Consider the following 19,650-nt stretch of genomic DNA (forward strand, 5'->3'; position numbering starts at 1 on the left):
TTTACATGGTCAACGTCAGCGATTAACAGGCATTTCCATGCGGGACGTGGCCGGCCTGGTTGGCTGAGCGGTTCTAGGCGCTACAGTCTGGAACAGCGCGACCGCTACGGCCGCAGGTTCGAACCCTGCCTTGGGCATGGATGTGTGTGATGTCCTTAGAACTACTTAAACCTAACTAACCTAAGTTCTAGGGGACTTATGACCTCAGAAGTTAAGTCCCACAGTGCTCAGAGCCATTTGAACCATGCAGGACATGACCTTTTGTTGTGGTGCATTCACCGATGACGTGGTGTTCCTGGGGAGATCAGAGGATGAAATGCATATGGCGCTTCAATGGCTACGCCAGTATGGGGCGGTCGCTGGGAGCGTCATCAACGTGAAGAAGACAAAATACATGGATGTCGGAGGGGGACTTTCCCATGCAACGTCGGTGCCCTTTGTCAAGGTACCCGTACTCAAATGTTTCAGAGTGTAGTTCTATAGCAATGTTTGCCGCACGTGCTCTGCTGCAGGACAACAAATTGCATCACATGGATATGCTCCTCAGAACACGTTATGTCAACACCAATCTTGTCTCCAAACTGAACTATTTTATGTTCTTCTCTTGACGGCTACGATGGCCGACAGATTTCAAGCAGCCTATGGACATTTCGTAAGCACCGGTCTGGTTTTTAAAGTCCGATACGCCACCCTGACACTGCCGCAGCGGGCAAGCAGTATCGGTTTAATTCATGTATACAAACGTGCGCGATCGCTTTATCTCAACAATATGCGTCGCAGGTGGACCTCTGCCCACTCCACTCTGACGGGCACTCTGATAGCGGATGTGGCACCACACTCTCTGCATCCCCCGGTTTCTGTAGAACACATTTCACCGGCACTCGCCCACATCAAACTGTTCTTGATTGACTTCAGCTACTTACGGTCAGACGTTCCGACGACACGGATGCCCAGCACGAAAGACTATTATCGCATCTATCAACTGCAGCAACCTATAAATACGGTCGCCCACAGACATCCTGAAGTTGCCTAGAACACAGTGTGGCGAGCGGCACACACGCCTTTTCTACCTACAGCCGTGCGTTCATTGTGGTACGTGGTTGTGAACGGGAAGTTCGCTACTCGTCAGAGCTTACATTCCATTCATCAGACGGACGACCCCTTGTGTCCGACATACTCAGTCGTTGACTCGGATGCGCACCGCCTGACTTGTACCGCGACCAGCGAGTGCTGGCTACTGACGCAGCGCATGTTGACATTACTCTTGCGGCGATTGCCGGAGTCTATCTCCCCTGATGATGTACTGCGTCCCGACGGCGTATACTTTCCATCAACCAGACCGAACGCCGTCAACTGGCTAAAAGGCATGGCCCTTTACTACAGATTTTGCGACGCTCACAAAACACACTCGACTTTTGGTCCCTACTGATGACGACACATGCAGCTTTCAGCCGCGACCCGAAGAACAGAACCCGTTTCGAAAATTATTTAGGTTCACTGTTTGCGGATCCTCCTGCTCACTGGGGCGTTCCTGGTATGATACGCTGAAAATGAAGAAGAATCCTCGAGCATATTGATCCTCTACGGACGGAATAGGAGTGGAACCGCTGCCAACAGACAAGAAGACGACTCGGACGCTCGGCTACGGCAGTTGTAGGATCTTTTTTTGTAATGAAACAATAATAAATACATAAATACAATACAAAATAAAAAAAACAATTTAACATGTTATAAAAATTAAAGAAATAAATAAATAAAACAACATAGACGAACCCGCTACAGCCTCTTCCTGATCCTTCGATCCTCGAACATGTTGCTTGGGCACGGCGGCGGGATGTAGAGCACTTGCGGGATGTAGAGCACTTGCCCGGGCCCGAGTTCGAGTCTCGGTCCGGCACGCAGTTTTAATCTGCCAGGAAGTTTCACAGCAGTATAGTTAACTGTACTATTGAGGAGTTGACCAATATATCCCCGTAATGATCCACCGAATGCCATCGAAGAGCGTCACAATAATGCTATGCTAAGCTGTTCCCTCAGTGACGATTGTTGCATTGCACTTGTCTTGTGGTGTCCGTATTGTTGATCGCATATTACAAGTTTTTCACTGTTTTCGAGGTATTTTGAAAGCAATAAAGATGATTTGGGTAACAAACCAAGAAACATCACAATTACATCATTATTCTGTGATGAACACCCTGAGATCGAGGGTCCGTGATGCCAAAATACTCAGGAAATAGCCCTGAACAACACCGAAATATTGTAAATATTGTCAGCGGAGTTCGGATGCACTGTTTCCAAAAGAAGAGTTTTTACTATACGTAAAAACAAGAAATGTGTTTTGTTTGGATTCGCAAAAGGAACTCTGAATTTATGTTCCATTTCTGAGAGAATGTATTTTGGTTGGCAATTTATTTGTGCAACCAGTCGGCTATTTTTTTTCTTTGATACGAATTATGTTCTCTATCATTAACGAGTTTTCAGGCTATTGCAGGCACATCACGATGTGTAGGGATTACAGGAACATAATGTGGACCATTTGCAGCTAGAAGCCACAGTCACGGTGCTGGCGGAAGTGGCGGAAATTTATTTACCAGTGAGTAAAAGTTCATAAAAGGAAAAGTTTGTTACGTTTTGGATACTTACATTGTACTGTCTCTCGGTATCCATGGCAATTCCGTTTTGATAAAGTACTGTTTATCCTATTCTTCAGTTGATGCTAGTACTTGCGTATTTGAATAAACCGTCATACGTAAAATTTGTATATTTGTCAATTGAGGTACCAATGGAACATATATCGCTTTATAATATGATTTTCTACTGTAAAAAAAAGCTAAATCCGTTACGTTACGTTTGAAATATGAATATACATGGTATATATTCACGATCTGTTTTCTCTGTACTACAATCGTACGTTTCTCAATATCGTCTATGCTTCTAAATCTTTCTAATGCATAATTTGTGGCAACATGCGTCGTCATTGCTCAAAGGGGACGGGTTGTATCCCATTCTTCAGCATTCCCCGTTTGTTTCACGTTGGTATATCAAAATCTGCTGCAATAGTACTGTTTAAAGTAACTGAAGAACTTCGAGTTTTTAAATTCAGCTATCTCATTAAAAATCACCATTTCTTGTATTATAAGTACAAATTTATATTTCTCCAGTGATATCCATTCCTTTACTTTTTTAGATTTGGTACAAAATTTTATTGTTGTCTTCAATTTTAAAAGGAGGCCTGTCTAAATAATGTGTTGCTGCTGCTGATTAATTACATTTCTTGAGTCTGTAGCAGTCTATACGTTCTTCAAATCTATGTCTGAAACTTCTGCCTGTACTGCCTATGCAACATTTCTTACATTGACTGAATTAGCTTGTTGACTGCAGCTCCACATCAGCAGAAGACAAGACTGGCCATCGATTTCTGGCCAGCCATTGCACGACCCCACCCTCGAATAGTCCAGTAGTTTCTCCAGTAGCAGAACAGCGAAGAAATACTGCTCTAGGTTAAGGTAGAATAAGAGATTTTTACCTTTAAGAAACATCTACATGCATAAAAGGCAGATGGGAAACAAAAAATGTTCGAAACATGCTCAAAGCGCGTTACTACACTCCTGGAAATGGAAAAAAGAACACATTGACACCGGTGTGTCAGACCCACCATACTTGCTCCGGACACTGCGAGAGGGCTGTACAAGCAATGATCACACGCACGGCACAGCGGACACACCAGGAACCGCGGTGTTGGCCGTCGAATGGCGCTAGCTGCGCAGCATTTGTGCACCGCCGCCGTCAGTGTCAGCCAGTTTGCCGTGGCATACGGAGCTCCATCGCAGTCTTTAACACTGGTAGCATGCCGTGACAGCGTGGACGTGAACCGTATGTGCAGTTGACGGACTTTGAGCGAGGGCGTATAGTGGGCATGCGGAAGGCCGGGTGGACGTACCGCCGAATTGCTCAACACGTGGGGCGTGAGGTCTCCACAGTACATCGATGTTGTCGCCAGTGGTCGGCGGAAGGTGCACGTGCCCGTCGACCTGGGACCGGACCGCAGCGACGCACGGATGCACGCCAAGACCGTAGGATCCTACGCAGTGCCGTAGGGGACCGCACCGCCACTTCCCAGCAAATTAGGGACACTGTTGCACCTGGGGTATCGGCGAGGACCATTCGCAACCGTCTCCATGAAGCTGGGCTACGGTCCCGCACACCGTTAGGCCGTCTTCCGCTCACGCCCCAACATCGTGCAGCCCGCCTCCAGCGGTGTCGCGACAGGCGTGAATGGAGGGACGAATGGAGACGTGTCGTCTTCAGCGATGAGAGTCGCTTCTGCCTTGGTGCCAATGATGATCTCCGGATCTGTCCCCCATTGAGCATGTTTGGGACTGGATGAATCGTCGTCTCACGCGGTCTGCACGTCCAGCACAAACGCTGGTCCAACTGAGGTGCCAGGTGGAAATGGCATGGCAAGCCGTTCCACAGGACTACATCCAGCATCTCTACGATCGTCTCAATGGGAGAATAGCAGCCTGCATTGCTGCGAAAGGTGGATATACACTGTACTAGTGCCGACATTGTGCATGCTCTGTTGCCTGTGTCTATGTGCCTGTGGTTCTATCAGTGTGATCATGTGATGTATCTGACCCCAGGAATGTGTCAATAAAGTTTCCCCTTCCTGGGACAATGAATTCACGGTGTTCTTATTTCAATTTCCAGGAGTGTATGTGTTGAATTAAACACAAAATAAATGAGTCTGATTGGTAACAGAAAAAAAACGAATAAGTGTTTCACACAGTCACCGCTCCTCAATTTATCAACTGGTTACAATTAATAACGATGAGAATTTCTTTCAACTCATAGTACCATTTTCTGTGACAACGCGTATCTCCCGGAATTTCCACTAACCGTAAGCCATATACGCTCAGGTAGTGATCTATCAGTGATAACCTCAGATGCACAATATGTAGCCCTGTAAGGGTAAAGGAAGATGAAGTTCCACGTTGTGGCCCTAGACAGGAGGATCCGGTCCGAGCGCCCCGCGTGTGATCCCCCCACCATCGGCTTCACCGGCTCAGGACGGCAGACCGCTGTCCCGATCGTTGTCGGGTTACTTGGTGGTGGAACCGCTACCTACTCGTCCAGCAGTTCCTCAGCTATCCTTACGAGACATTCTGCATCCCGTTCCTTTCTTCCCACCAAGGACAAATCGGTGCAGTACCGGGAATGAATTTAGGGTCCCCCTGGTATTTGGTCCTGTTGTGGACTGATGTTAAATTACGGTGTTTAGTAAACTTGCTGTAGTGTGGTTTACAGATTTTTAGGTTCGCAGACGAGTGAGCATTTCAGTTACATGATATTTCGACAGTCTGCATAGTTCCGATGGTCCCTGGTTGGGCTCCAGACAAACCGTGAACAGGTTGTGCTGCACGTCACCCAAGCCAGTGTCTCTCGGCGCTGTCAAATAATAAAACAGTCTGAAGGAAATTTTTTGGTTGTTGCCAACCGTAAAGAATTATAAGTATAGAAACTGTCGTGAGACAATACCCTTCAGCAAGAATCATCTTAAGAGACATGTGTCTATTGGAGGAGAAACAGAGAGCATTGACACGTTTTTCGGCCTGATTTAAACTAACTGAGAGCCTCAACTGGTAAATCAGTGTTTGGTAACAGAGTAGTTAGGTGGCTGCTTGTGTGGGATGAAATACTTTTTTTTTTTACTTTTGTTAAATAGTTCTTATAGTCTGTGCGAAATAACACATGTCAAAATTGCGCAGTATGCACTCAAGGCAACTAAGTGGGCTGTCGAATCACCCAGCTACACTTGTGAAATTGAATGAAGTACGAATCTAATACAGAGAGCAATGTAGGTTGGAGTAATGGATAATTTAATAGAGACGAAATCAAGATATATTTTAAATAAATTTCTGCATCCGGCGTTCACGTTTCTTAACTCATAAGTGAAAATTCGCTATCTGACCAAACACGTCCGAACACTCCTATGTAATGCGGAAATGGCCACTACATGTCACGAGAGATGGATCCGCGAGTAAAAATGGCACCTGTCACTAGAGAAGCAGTAAGAACAGAAAGGGTCCGCCAGAGGAGCTCAGTGATTTCGAACACGGAATAGTGATTGGGTGTCTCCTGACTAGTAAATCTCATCAGGGACAGTTCGCCGAGTGGACTATTGGTGAGGTGACTCAGAAGCGGAAACGCGAAGGAATGGCCACAGCTAAACCATTACAAGATGGACCTCATCATATTCTGAGCGATAGAGACCATCAAGAACTGAAGAACGAATCACTCGTCAGTTCCAAATCGCTGCTACCAGCCCAGGTAGCACAATGACTGTGCCTAGAGACTTAAAAGGATTGGGGTAAATTTGACCAGCAACGCCTTATAACCTACACATTCCTGCAGTCACTACTAAGCGACGCTTGAGCTGGTGTAAAGGCCGGCGCCACTGGACGGCGGAAGACAGGAGGCGAGTGACGCGGATTGATGAACCACACAACCGTATATGGCAAGCCCGTGGAAAGTTTCAATTTCTCCAATGCATGGAGAACTTACCGGCCATCATGCGTAGTGGCACAACTGAGGTACAACAAAGGAGGTGGTGTTACGGTATGGAAGTGTTTCTCGTTGACAGTGCTTGGTGGTCCCCCTGTTGTCCTTAACAAAACACTGAATGCGGAATGCTAAGAATACATTTTACTGCACTGAGTGCAGCGCACAACAGAGAAACCGTTCGGCAAAGATGACTGATCCTGTCCAAAGGCAGTACCTCCGAGGTATTTGATTTTGACCAAAAACATTTCAGAAACGGATTGATCTGCACAGAATCCCGATCTCAGCCAAATTGAACGCTATAGGTTTGAATTAGAGCATCATTCCACTCCAGATCCCAGCGTCCAACTGCCCTGGTTTCGGCTCTTAGAAAAGAATAGCCTGCCATTCCTCTGCAAATATTCAGTTACTTCATTTAAATTGTCCCTAGCATAACTCAACACGTCGTAAAAGCCAATAGAGAACATTCCCATATTTATATCCCATTATGTTCGAATATAACGTAATTTATGCAAAAGCTCTCTCTCTGCTCGTAAATAGGTGCTTTTTAAGGTATAATTATTTCATTTTCTCAATTTATAATTTTTTCCAGCTACGAATGCTCTTATGATTTGTATTAAAATGCTTTGAAACTGTTTTATTCTATGACGGCGCGAGAAAACCGTTGCTGTGGCTGCAAACAATGTGTCCCGTTCAGTTTACTTGGAACCCGAACAGCGATGAATGACAAGTTTGAAAGTTGACGAAGTAAAGTGGAGAAAATGACGACTCAGATGGAAATCCCAATACTACTAAATCTAAGAAGCTTAAGACATGGGAAATGTATAAATAGCAATATAAATTTAAATGTTACAACGTGTTTTCGGAAATAAATTTGTTGTGTAACCTGATATGGAAATGAATCGTTCATGGTGAGCAGTACAGACACGTTTAGAATGAAAACATTTGAATTCTGGTAGTGCAGAAGGATGTGGGTGGACAGAAAAACTAATGAAGCTGATGTGAGTAGAATTGGGAAAATTACTTTTAGGAGAAAAGAACGTTGCGAGAAAAGAACTTTGGGAGAAAAGAACTTTAAGGGAAGACTTGGCTGAACGAAGAGAGAGGTTGAAAGGACTCGCCTTGAGATGTCAAGGAATACTTAATTCAGTTATTTCGTTTTGGAAGGAAGTGCGTGAGTGTGAGTGTTATTCTGAACACTTGAGTTCAAACTACCCGTCGGGGGAAGACCAAAACAAGTACCACGTTGTTGGTTCATGTGTATTAATATAGATGTTCTAAGATCATCTACTGTTGGTGCCTCAATCGTCAAAGGTTATAATCTTAAAGAGAACACATGGTCAGAAAAACATTTCAAGAATCTAAAAAGCTTTTAATTTACACTACCCTAACTTTGAAGTTCATAAATGTTACAGTGAACATATAAATAGTTCGTAAAATCGAAGTGCCACCATACGTTATCGAAATTTTGTGCTACATAATTTAAAATAGAAAATGCATCATAAAAACACAACAAATAGACACATGACACTAATCGTTGAATGGAGACGTCATTGCCCTTCAGCGTTGCCAATTGCTAGTGGTGGTATTAGCGTCACATTTGAATTTATCGATCACTGAAATGAAATGATTGCTGTACTTCGTTTGAAAACTGAAATGTTGGCTTAGCTACAAACAATGACGCTTTTGAAGTGCTTATCATCAGAAATATCCACGCACAGAATTTTCGTAGCATGGAATGCATTTAAATTCTTTCACTCGCGGATATTTCTAAAATATATTCATTAAAGGAATCGATCGCTGGACGGAAGTACTAGCCCACGAGAGTCGTTTTGATTTTCAGCGTGTTATGGGTTAGGTTAAATTCAGTGATTAGAACATAAATTCAATATCAGGGAACCAGTTATGTAGTAGATAGCTATTTTTAGGGACGGTAAAGATATATTACCTCCATATGATGCATTCGAAGTCACAACAGATAGTGAGATCGGATTAATAATTGTTGAGGGTTAATTTCACAGAGCCTTTGAAAATAATTACGTCCTTTGTAATTATTGAAGATTCCTGCAATATGAGACTGATTCAAGAACAGCGTAAAATCAAATTTTGATTCTACGTATTGGTAGTCGGTTTTTTATATTGGGTACTCAGTCGAGAACTCGGCGAAGACGCGTTGACAAAGGAGCTACTGGCTAACAGACTTCTGTAGAAGACGCTCCTTGACGCAGCGACATCAGTGCTCCTCGAACTGCATGAATATTTTTCGGTATGTCATACTGAGTTTGTGGTAGACGAAGCTCACTTTTGCAATACTTTTTCTATCACAGATCTAATCACGGGTTCGCTATAGGAGTCACATTTCGTTAACTGACTAATCAAATTTATAACTGGAATCTTCTTCTGCGTGGTGCTTCTTCGAAGTTCGTGTGGTTCAAATGATTCAAATGGCTCTGAGCACTATGCGACTTAACTTCTGAGGTCATCAGTCGCCTATAACTTAGAACTAATTAAACCTAACTAACCTAGGGACACCACACACATCCATGCCTGAGGCAGGATTCGAACCTGCAACCGTAGCGGTCGCATGGCTCCAGACTGTAGCGCTTAGAACCGCACGGCCACTCCGGCCGTCGTTCATGCGGTCCTCAGCTAATACTGACGTCCGCTAGACGGTCGCGACACACCACCAATCACTTATTTGTACCTTTTAGCAAATTCTAATTAAAATAAAAAATACCGAAGGGCAAATGCGGGAAACTGATCATCATCTATGTTTTACAAAAACGGTTTTGATTCATCGACCACTTCCATTTGGTCCCTGACAAGTAAACAGTTATATTGTAGTAAACGAACCCAAAGATAATATTAACAGGCAATACTGCGGTGATCTATAACGACCACAAGGCTTTGTAATATGTGTAATGACGGAATAATTGTCTTTTCTCATTTTAAATTCTGCCTTTATCTTCCCAACAATAACGAACACAATAACATGTTCATTATGTCAATAACTACAGAAAAACAGAAAGGGAGAAGAACAAACAGCAGCTCATTACTAGAGAGTTAATATTCACAGAAGAGTTAAAGTAACGAAAAACGATAAGGTGTCAACTGTGCTCAATACGCTCGTACTCACGGACGATATACATCCTTTTTTTACGAAGACTTCGAATATGGCGTTTTTATGGAACGTAAGTGATGGTCAGTTGGGTGCATTTACATGTTAGTATTACTTCCTTCATTTCTTAATTTTAATTATATTTTACCAAAACATTAAAAAGAAACATATTGGTGGCGTGTAGCGTTCGGAATACACAACCAATTCTTATTACCTTACTTTGCTTATTCATCACATAAATGCTGTACATTGCAATATGTTATTAAATTTCACTTATGCGTTTTAATACTTCCCGGGTTAGCGTTTTATGATGGTAGTTGGAAGTTCTTGGATGTAGCTACTTCTCAGTCGCGTGTTTCGCAAATAATGTAACAGCTCTGACCAACACGAAAGTAAGAACATACACGAGAAATGAAAAACTGCCCAGCTGAAATGGAAAGCTCACTTTTTGCAAGCGGATGCCACAAAAGCCTGCGTCTTGGTATTAAAGTACAAGGGCATGCTGGAATATAAAGCCTCCAAATTTCCTGCAGAAAACTCTTAAAGATTTTTAAATAAAAGAAACGTGTTAACATTATTTTTTTTCATGTCTACATACTTATTTCTCCATATAGTTACCCTATCGCCGAACATATTTTTCTCAACGAGAGACCAATTTGTTGACAACGTCACTGTCTTTGTTGACGGAGTGGCGAACTAGCCTCAGATAACACCGCTTCATCACTATCAAATCACTATGAAGTCCGGGAAGGTGTTCTTTATATTTTGGAAACGGGTGAAAATTGGATGGGACCAAGCCGGAACTGCACGCAGAATGCTCCATGACAGTGAACCCAAAGTGGCGAATAGCTGAAGAGGTCGCAGCGCTCATGCTAAAGAAGAAGGTGCTCCACGTACGGACGAACTCTTCAAATTTGAAACACGACTATAGCACGCTGTTTCTCACGCACCGACGTAGATACATTACACATCGCGATGCTACACGCTATGTTTCGGAACCCAATAGCGGCAGAAAGCCATATAATTATGTATACATATCGAATAACGACGTAGAATGTTAGCAATGTACTCATTATTTAAAGGGTTTTAAGAAATTTCACACAAATAAAATGGGAGCCATTATTTGTCTGCGTTCTCTCGTAGATACGAATACGAATCTGCAATACGCACTTATTAGGCCAGTCTTTAGAAACCTTTCACCATACCTTATAATTTCAGTATAACGTATCAGCTTCTGTACTTCAGCCTTAGTACACGCTGAGCGTGAATGCTACCATTAGGCCAGTCTTAAAATTCATCTTGGTTGCTGTTCCTCCACCATGTAAACACACAGACGTCGACAGAAACACGTATGCAGCACATGCATGCTTTCTCTGGCGGTATTTGCGCAGTTACTGTTATTTGTTTTACGGACATTAGGTCGTGGTGCAAGGCATATTTGTCAGCCTAACGTTTCGTCTTCCAGTGCTGGAGACATCATCAGAGGGTATAACAACTCAGTACGCAGAAACTCGAACAATTTCAGGAAGCTTAACTTTTTTTACGTTTCAAAGCAATGATCGACTCGTGGCGGAATAAGACCGCTGCCTGAGTTCGCGGAGATGCGCCGGCCTCTGCTGTTGAACTATTTGTAATACTAAGCCCCTCAACTTGTCTAATTTCAGTCTTTATCCTTTTCTGTTAAAGTTCTTTTGTGTTTTTTGTATGTTACCTTTGTACATCCTACATTGCAGTGATTCGATGTCGGAAAAACCGTGGTATTCTAGAAACGAATTTGTCTGTTTTCCCTAGCCTTCGTGCATGTTCTGCTACTGAAATTTTTCCCTCTTGCTTGGACGAAAGTTTCTCTGCTGCTCCTGAAGGCGAGAATGAATGATTCTCTTTGTAGCTCGTATCTGCAGTGGATCGCAAGGGACATGCGGACCGACGCCCGCCTTTTGGCACAGCCGGAGTAAATAAAGTCCCTTGGACATGCATCAGTTATAGATAGGAACTACAAAAAGAAGCGTTAACACGACGCAATCAGCAACACAAGATTAACTGTCGTCAGGCAACACGGATAAATTACACTAGGAGAACATTCACTGGAACCAGGGAGCCTCCAAATTCGTTTCTCTGATACCATTGTTTTATTAGGATCGAATAATTGTCATGCTGGAAGTACAGATAGGCAATAGGGGTTCAAGAAACATGAAAACAACTTTAACAGAAAAGACGAAAGATTGAAACTAGACAAGCTGTGGCTGGGCTTTAGTAATGCTTAAAGCTCCACGGCAGAAACCTGCGCGCCTCAGCAATCTTAGGTATCGACCTGATGAGGTCATGAAGCGACTGCCATGTGGATACTTACAAACATATAGGATTGCTAAGCTGGCTGGGAACAGTAACTGCGTACTGATGATGTCTCCAGCGTCGGAAGAGGAAACATTGGACACCTAGGACCACGGCCTAAAACCCATAACATGAATATCACCAAGACCATGAGCAGTACAATAACTCCATTGCCTGGTTTTCTCTTCATAACCCAACCGTCCACAGTCAATTAAACGTCTGCTGGTGGCTGCTTCTGGGCTACGCCCTACCCCAATTGTGGGCATCAGCGACACTTGCTACGGAGCCTGATCACACCGAATTGCGAACTGATTGGATTTGTGAGAAAGGGAGGAGGGAAGGACATGGGGAAAGCGGTTGGCGCTGCTGCTGACCTGCAGGGTGCCGAGCATCTTGCAGACGACGGGCTCGCGGCCGAGCGGCCAGTACTTGGTGAGGATCTCCATGAGCGTGAGCGGCATGGTGACGAGGCAGAGCAACAGGTCTGAGACGGCCAGGTTGACGATGAAGAGGTTGCGCGCGGTGCGCATGGCGCGCTTGCGCACCACGGCGCAGACGACGAGCGAGTTGCCGGCGGCGCCCAGCACGATGAGCAGCGAGTAGCAGCCGACGAGCCAGCAGAAGGCGGCGCCCTCCACGTTGCGGTTGCGGCTGTACTGCACGTACAGCAGGCCCGGGTTGCCGTCGAGCGCCGGCCGCAGCCCGCCGCCCGCCCCCGCCCCCGCCTCCGTCCAGTTGCCGTCGGGGTCAGCAGCCGAGGCCGCAGCCGTCACCGCCGCCGTCGTCCAGTTGGACAGCGCCAGCGACAGCGTGGTCGCCTCAGCCTCACCCTCCATCCTGCCTACCTGCAACAGCAAAACAAGCGCCCGCAGTTGGTAGAGCCTCTTCTGTTAAGGATATCAACGATGGCGCCTCGCCGTTTCGGACTGAAGCGCCTAGAACCACTCGGCCACAGCGGACAGCACGTGTTTTGAGATGAAGTCAAAACAAATATTGCAAAATAGTAACACCGTCACCGCCAGCACAAAATTCACATTGCTCATGATTATGATACCTCACGGTTGACACGGCGGCTAAGCAGATATGTCAAAATGGTCAATTTTGTAGATACATCGTTGTGACCCTATGTTACCACATGACTTGTGTTAGCAGTAATGAACGCATTACTTTTTAGTTCTACTCATGCACTTACCCTTAAAAACTAGTTTGCTTCTTTTAATTATGTTTTACAGGCCACCCGTTTTAAAATAGAAATCCTCAATTGAATATGAGCTATTCAGGCGAAATAATTTTTGTTTAGATTTGGAATGTGCTGTGCTGCTTGTCAAGACATTTTATGATATCAGCAAAATTTAAAATTTAGTTATCTGCACATTAAACTTTTCTTTGATTCACTGACAAAACGTTGTTTGTGCTTCTAGTCTAGTAGACATGAACATCACTATACTTCCCAAACTCTGAACGGATTATTTATGAAGAATTCCATACACGGTATTATCTACACGAAATATTTTGAATAACATAACAGCCTATCAACGCAAATAGGCCTATTTATTAATTTAATTACCGGATTCAACCATTTTGATCATAATATGCTTGATTTAAAGAGAGAAAACGTTCACATTAAAAAAAAAAAAGGTAATGGTATGCAACCAACCATTAGAAGTAGTTCCGTAATATATGTAATATGCAACGTTAGAAAGAGAAAATGTGCACATTTATTAAAAAATATAATTAATGGTACGCTATCAACTATTACAAGTAGTATCGTAATGTATGCAGTCGGGAACGTTTGCGAACATACCTGTCTTCATGAACTTAACAAATGAAATACATTGTTATAAATGACATCGTTACATTGAGTATAATCGTGATTCAATGGTAAAGACTCATGACCCGTGGGTCGTCTGTGGCGCACGGTGCTTACACTATGGTGCAACCATCTTCGGGCAGCGGCATCAGGAGACCATGCCCTTAGCGGTTTACACTACAGTCGTAAGCACAGTACATCAGCTACGAACCATCATTATAGGATATGAGTGTTTGCTATTTTATCATGATTTCGCTCGATGTGCCGTTTATGTCTGTATATTTTATTTGTGTACTCTGTTAACTCGTCGAAAGTAGGTATCCTTGCTGAGCTTCTAGACTATGTGTATTACGATATTGCACGTAATAGTTGAAGGCCTACCGTCTTGTAAGTTTTTTTCATACGTATGCACATTTTCAATCTGAAGATGATAATGACGGTAAACAGGAAACTGAATAAACACATATTTGCGATCGGAGACTGTTGCATTTACATGAATCACAACACTGAATCTCTATCACCCACATAGTGACTATGTCACCCCTGATCTATGTCTGTAGCTATTTTACACTAATAATAAAACTGTAAAACTGTCGCGTCTATCTGTCGGCCTCTCTCTTTGAACACGTTAATCTCCGAAACTAATAGAAGAACGTACATGTGTTTTCCACAGGTAACTTGAGCATAGCTTGTGGCAACGTGTAACCTATATCTCATCCAAATCTGATGACGGTGATAGAAGACATCGTAATTTAAATTTTTCTCTAAAACTGTAGCGTCTGTCAGTTTGCCTCTTTGAACAAGTTATTCTGTAAACTACTACACGAATTTTCATTGGGGTTTTCAGAGGTAACTTGAGCAACGAATAGGCTTTATTTTTTCAAAACTGGATAAAGAAAAAATTACTAATTTCGTTTTATGTATTAAAAAATTAATGATATTGCTACACTTTTTTAATAATTTTCGTTTGTACTGGACTACATGGTGAGCCGGCCGGGGTGGCCGAGCGGTTCTAGGCGCTACAGTCTGGAACCGCGTGACCGCTCCGGTCGCAGGTTCGAATCCTGCCTCGGGGATGGATGTGTGTGATGTCCTTAGGTTAGTTAGGATTAAATAGTTCTAAGTTCTAGGGGACTGATGACCTCAGAAGTTAAGTCCCATAGTGCTCAGAGCCATTTGACCCATTTGAACTGCTTGGTGAAGAAAATCGAATTTATTGACTAAGTGATCGTAATAGTCTTCCGTTTTTACAGGGTGGAGTATAGAACCTAAAAAAGCGGCAGTAAACATATGGCCTTCTTAAAACTGCGTTGCGAAGCACGGGCCTGCAGCTAGGTAGTGAACATTCACTGAAGCGGCAAAGAAAATTGTATAGGCACACGTATTCAAATACGGAGGTATGTAAACAGGCACAACAGGGCGCTGCGATCGGTAACGCCTATATAACCCAAAAAATGTCTGGCGCAGTTTTTAGATCGGTTAATGCTGCTACAATCACAGGTTATCAAGATTTAAGTGAATTTGTTTTGAGTTTGTACGTAGTGTTATAGTCGACGCACGAGCGATTGGACACAAAAACGTCGAGATAGCGATGAAGTGGGGATTTTCCCGTACGACCATTTCACGAGTGTACCCTGAAAATCAAGAATCCGGTACAACATTAAATCTCCGACATCGGTGCGGCCGCAAAAACATCCCGCAGGACGGGACCAACGACGACTGAAGACAATCATTAAAGGTTACCAAAGTGCAACCCTTCCACAAATTGTTGCGTATTTCAGTGCTGAGTCGTCAGAAAGTGTCAGTGTGCGAACCATTCAACGAAACATAATCGAGATGGAATTTCGGAACCAAAGGCCCACTCATGTACCCGTCATTACTGCACGACACATAACTTTACACCTCGCCTGGGCCCAGAAACACCGACGTTGAACTGTTGGTGACTGGAAATATGTTGCCTGGTCGGAGCGTCTCGTTTCAAATTGTATCGTGCGGATGGACGTGTACGGGTATGGAGACAACCCCATGAATCCATGGACCCTGTATGTCAGCAGGGAACGGTGCCAGCTGCTGAAGGCACTGGTGCGGAGCGTGTGTAGTTCGAGTAATATGGAACCCCTAATACGTGTAGATACGGCTCTGCAAGTGACACGTACGTAAGTATCCTGTCTGGTCACCTGCATGCGTTCATGTCCATTATGCTTTACGAAGGACTTGGGCAATTCCAGCAGGACAATGCGACACCCCAAAGTTCCAGAGTGGCTCCAGGAAGATTCTTCTGAGTATAAACACTTCCACTGTCCACCAAACTCCCCAGACAAGAATATTATTGAGCACATCTGGGATGCCTTGTAACGTGCTGTTCAGAAGAGATTTCTACCCGTTCGTATTCTTACGAATTTATGGACAGTCCTGCAGGATTCATGATGTCACTTCCCTCCAGCACTGCTTCAGACATTAGTCGAGTACTTGCCATGTCGTGGTGCGGCATTTCTGCGTGCTCACGGGGACGCTATGCGATATTACGAAGGTGTAACAGTTTCTTTGGCTCTTTAGTGTATATGTAGAAATGGTGCAGTTAAGGTGTCTAACTCCTTGAACACCACATATTATTCTTACTGCCCATTTTCGTGCAATCGATACTTCCTCTATAAATGATGAGCTATCCCAAAAAAAACTATTCCGTAAGACAGGGGGTTAGATCGTTGGTTTCCATGACTTGCAATTATACAAAGATTCAAAGCAGCTGGATTCAGTTGTTCGAGAAGCTCATTAACATTCATCTACCACTTCAAGTTTTCATCAACATGCACACCCATGAATCTAGAGTGTTCTGCAATACGGGAACGACTGCTATTTACTAGGATGCGCCCGCGGATGTAGGCTCTAGTTTACTCTCGTGGTGCTAAGCAGGACGACAGCATGGCATGGACTGTGTAAGTGTTGAGTCCGCCGCGGCATTCGTGTACCTAATGTATTCAAGACGTACAACGCAATGTTATACGTGAGCTGGAGGACGCCGGAGCAGCTGAGGTGTAATTGTGCGACCGGATTACTCATTTGCACTGACTGTGTAAAGAGTGTCCTGGCTGTCCGTAGTGGACGGCCGGCAAGAATATTAAGATGATCTACGACTTCATTTCCCACCCACTGATGCAGGGAAACGAGATGTCTCTGTGCTGTGTAATAGGGCACGAGGAAATTCATGGTAGTAAAACCGATTTTTATGACTATATTAAAAATACAGTGTTCCAAAGTGTTGCCCCCTTACATGCAACTACAATGCTTTTGAGACACCGGCTGGTATGTCTGTGGTATTTTGGTGATGTGCGGTTGGGTTGGAGGTTGTGCAAACTCGGGTCTCAGAACTACAATTACTTTATTTAGCGTCAAACGTTTCACCTAATGGAACATAAACCATTTAAAATAAATATTATAACTAAAAAGAACATGGGATAAAACAACCAAGCACAAAACATGCTTTTCACAACAACAGAACAAGGTCAAATGTGAAACAAATCATCCCTAGCCATACAATGGGCTATCCAACAACATAGACTTAAAAATATCGAACACACTGCCACAGTCAGACATAATAATAATAAACTAACAATGCCAACGAATATTTAACTTATTTTAGCTCAGTAACATATCCTCTAACTTCACCTAGTTTCATTATTACTACCGGCGTCAGTAAATTAATCACCAGCTACCACGCTACCCACTCTTTCGAATAACATCTTATACAATACACACATGACAAATCATTACATGTATGGTAACTGATTCGAATAAGGTAATAGAAAACAAATCCCAAGATTAATTTTCACGTTGTAGCGGAGTGTGCGCTGATATGAAACTTCCTGGCAGATTAAAACTGTGTGCCACGCCGAGACTCGAACTCTGAGCTCTTGTCTTTCGCGGGCAAGTGCTCTACCAACTAAGCTATCCAAGCAGGGTGTAGCTCAGTTGGTAGAGCACTGGCCCGCGAAAGACAAAGGTCCCGAGTTCGAGTCTCGGTCCGGCACACGGGTTTAATCTACCAGGAAGTTTCAGAAAACAAATTCTTTATGCAGTGGTATATGGCAACTGACTCGAATAAGTCAACAGAAAACAAATCCTTAACGCACAGGAGAGTAATACAGGATCAATCACAAGAATTCAATTTCACAATGAATTCTTAAAATCAGCCAATAAAGAACTGATTCACGCTTGCCGGGACATCGGTTTAATTTGCTTATCACGCCCGTGTGCTGACACAATATGCCTGCTTTGTATCACAGCACACAATCCCGCATGCCCCGTGTTTTACAAATACAAAATAGCCGTTACTCAGAACTTGCTAACTTCCGTTCAGGACGTTGTAGTACAATTGTATATACGTTCACACATAACACGATGCACCGCTTCAGTTACAAAGCCACCAGCCTACATTCATCAGTTTCGAAAGTAACCAAATAGCGCTCCTTCGCCTCCTCGGGAAATGCTGTGGGTCCGGTCGGGTAATGACAGCACTGCTCGACCAGGTTGCTGTTCAAGCAGCGGCCCAGTCCTTGGTAACCATAGGCTTATCTGGCAATTGATCCGCAAACACCAGTTCTTGAGACCTTCCTTCTTGGCTCTGACCGTCTGCTATGCGTCAATCCAGCAACTAACTCGCCACCTAACCTTCGAGATCGTATATTGTGCAGCCTCAGACTTGTTTCGCTGCCCATCTGCGACTAAAGCCCGAGCCGCAAGCCACGGCCGCCACCACATCACTCCACATCTTGTGCTGACTGCCAACGACACACATCCGGCACGGACCCCCTTCACGACGCTGGCTTTTGGTAGATCTTGCTAGTTCAAAGCACTGCAGCTGACTGCCATCATAGTCCACAGCTTTCCTCGCGCCGGTGATTGTGTCCATCATATAATCCACACAGTCCACCAGGAGTGCGACACGACAATTAAAGCGAACATCTGGAAGTGGGGAAGGCGGCCGTGCGTTTGACAGGATGTAACCGTAGTTGAGGGAAAAACAATATCCAATAGGGGAAACAAACAACATGTCAGTGGCGTTCTTCCTTCCGGCCGCTGAGGCATGAGATGCATGGACCCTCCCCCGGCGAGGGAAACCACCAGTTGGCAGTTCTTGTGTTTTCGGGAAGCGAGCACCATAAAACTTCAATTGGCGATTGTGCTTCCTGTAGACTTAGTGTGTGTTGTCCTTGGTGTAAGTTTAAGTTAGATTAGGTAGTGCGTAAGCTTGGGACCGATGGCCTCAGCGGTTTGGTCCCATAAGGCCTTACCACAAATTTCCAAATTTTGTAGATTTAGTAAAAGAGAGGAAGGTGAACAAGCAGCAATGTAGGTAATGTAGAGTTCATTGTTGGGTTTAATTTCGAACGTAGAAGTCTTAATGGCTTTTAAATAACTACCTCCGACTAACCCTTTTTCTGGATTATTGGGTTTAATTTCAAATGTAGAAGTCTTAATGGCTTTTAAATAACTACCTCCGACTAACCATTTTTCTGGATTGTTGGGTTTAATTTCGAACGTAGAAGTCTTAATGGCTTTTAAATAACTACCTCTGACTAACCCTTTTTCTGAATTGTTGGGTTTAATTTCGAACCTAGAAGTCTTAATGGCTTTTAAATAACTACCTCTGACTAACCCTTTTTCTGGATTGTTGGGTTTAATTTCGAACCTAGAAGTCTTAATGGCTTTTAAATAACTACCTCTGACTAACCCTTTTTCTGGATTGTTGGGTTTAATTTCGAACGGAAAAGTCTTAATGTCTTTTAAATAACTACCTCCGACTAACCCTTTTTCTGGATTGTTGGGTTTT

General features: G+C 43.8%; 1 protein-coding gene across 1 annotated transcript in view; it reads right to left on the reverse strand.

Moving 5' to 3' along the window:
* Nucleotides 1–12,846, reverse strand: part of LOC124712353 (neuropeptide F receptor-like) — a 96,647-nt gene extending 83,801 nt beyond the window's left edge. Inside the window, exons 1-2 of the mRNA XM_047242648.1 lie at nt 12,784–12,846; nt 12,385–12,666 (exon numbers count right to left, since the gene is read on the reverse strand). Of these exons, the coding sequence (XP_047098604.1) occupies nt 12,385–12,666; nt 12,784–12,846 (345 nt within the window). The remainder of the gene's footprint in view (nt 1–12,384; nt 12,667–12,783) is intronic.
* Between the last annotated feature and the right edge of the window lie 6,804 nt (nt 12,847–19,650).

The sequence above is a fragment of the Schistocerca piceifrons genome, chromosome 8 (genome assembly GCF_021461385.2).
Source record: "Schistocerca piceifrons isolate TAMUIC-IGC-003096 chromosome 8, iqSchPice1.1, whole genome shotgun sequence".
NCBI lineage: Eukaryota > Metazoa > Arthropoda > Insecta > Orthoptera > Acrididae > Schistocerca > Schistocerca piceifrons.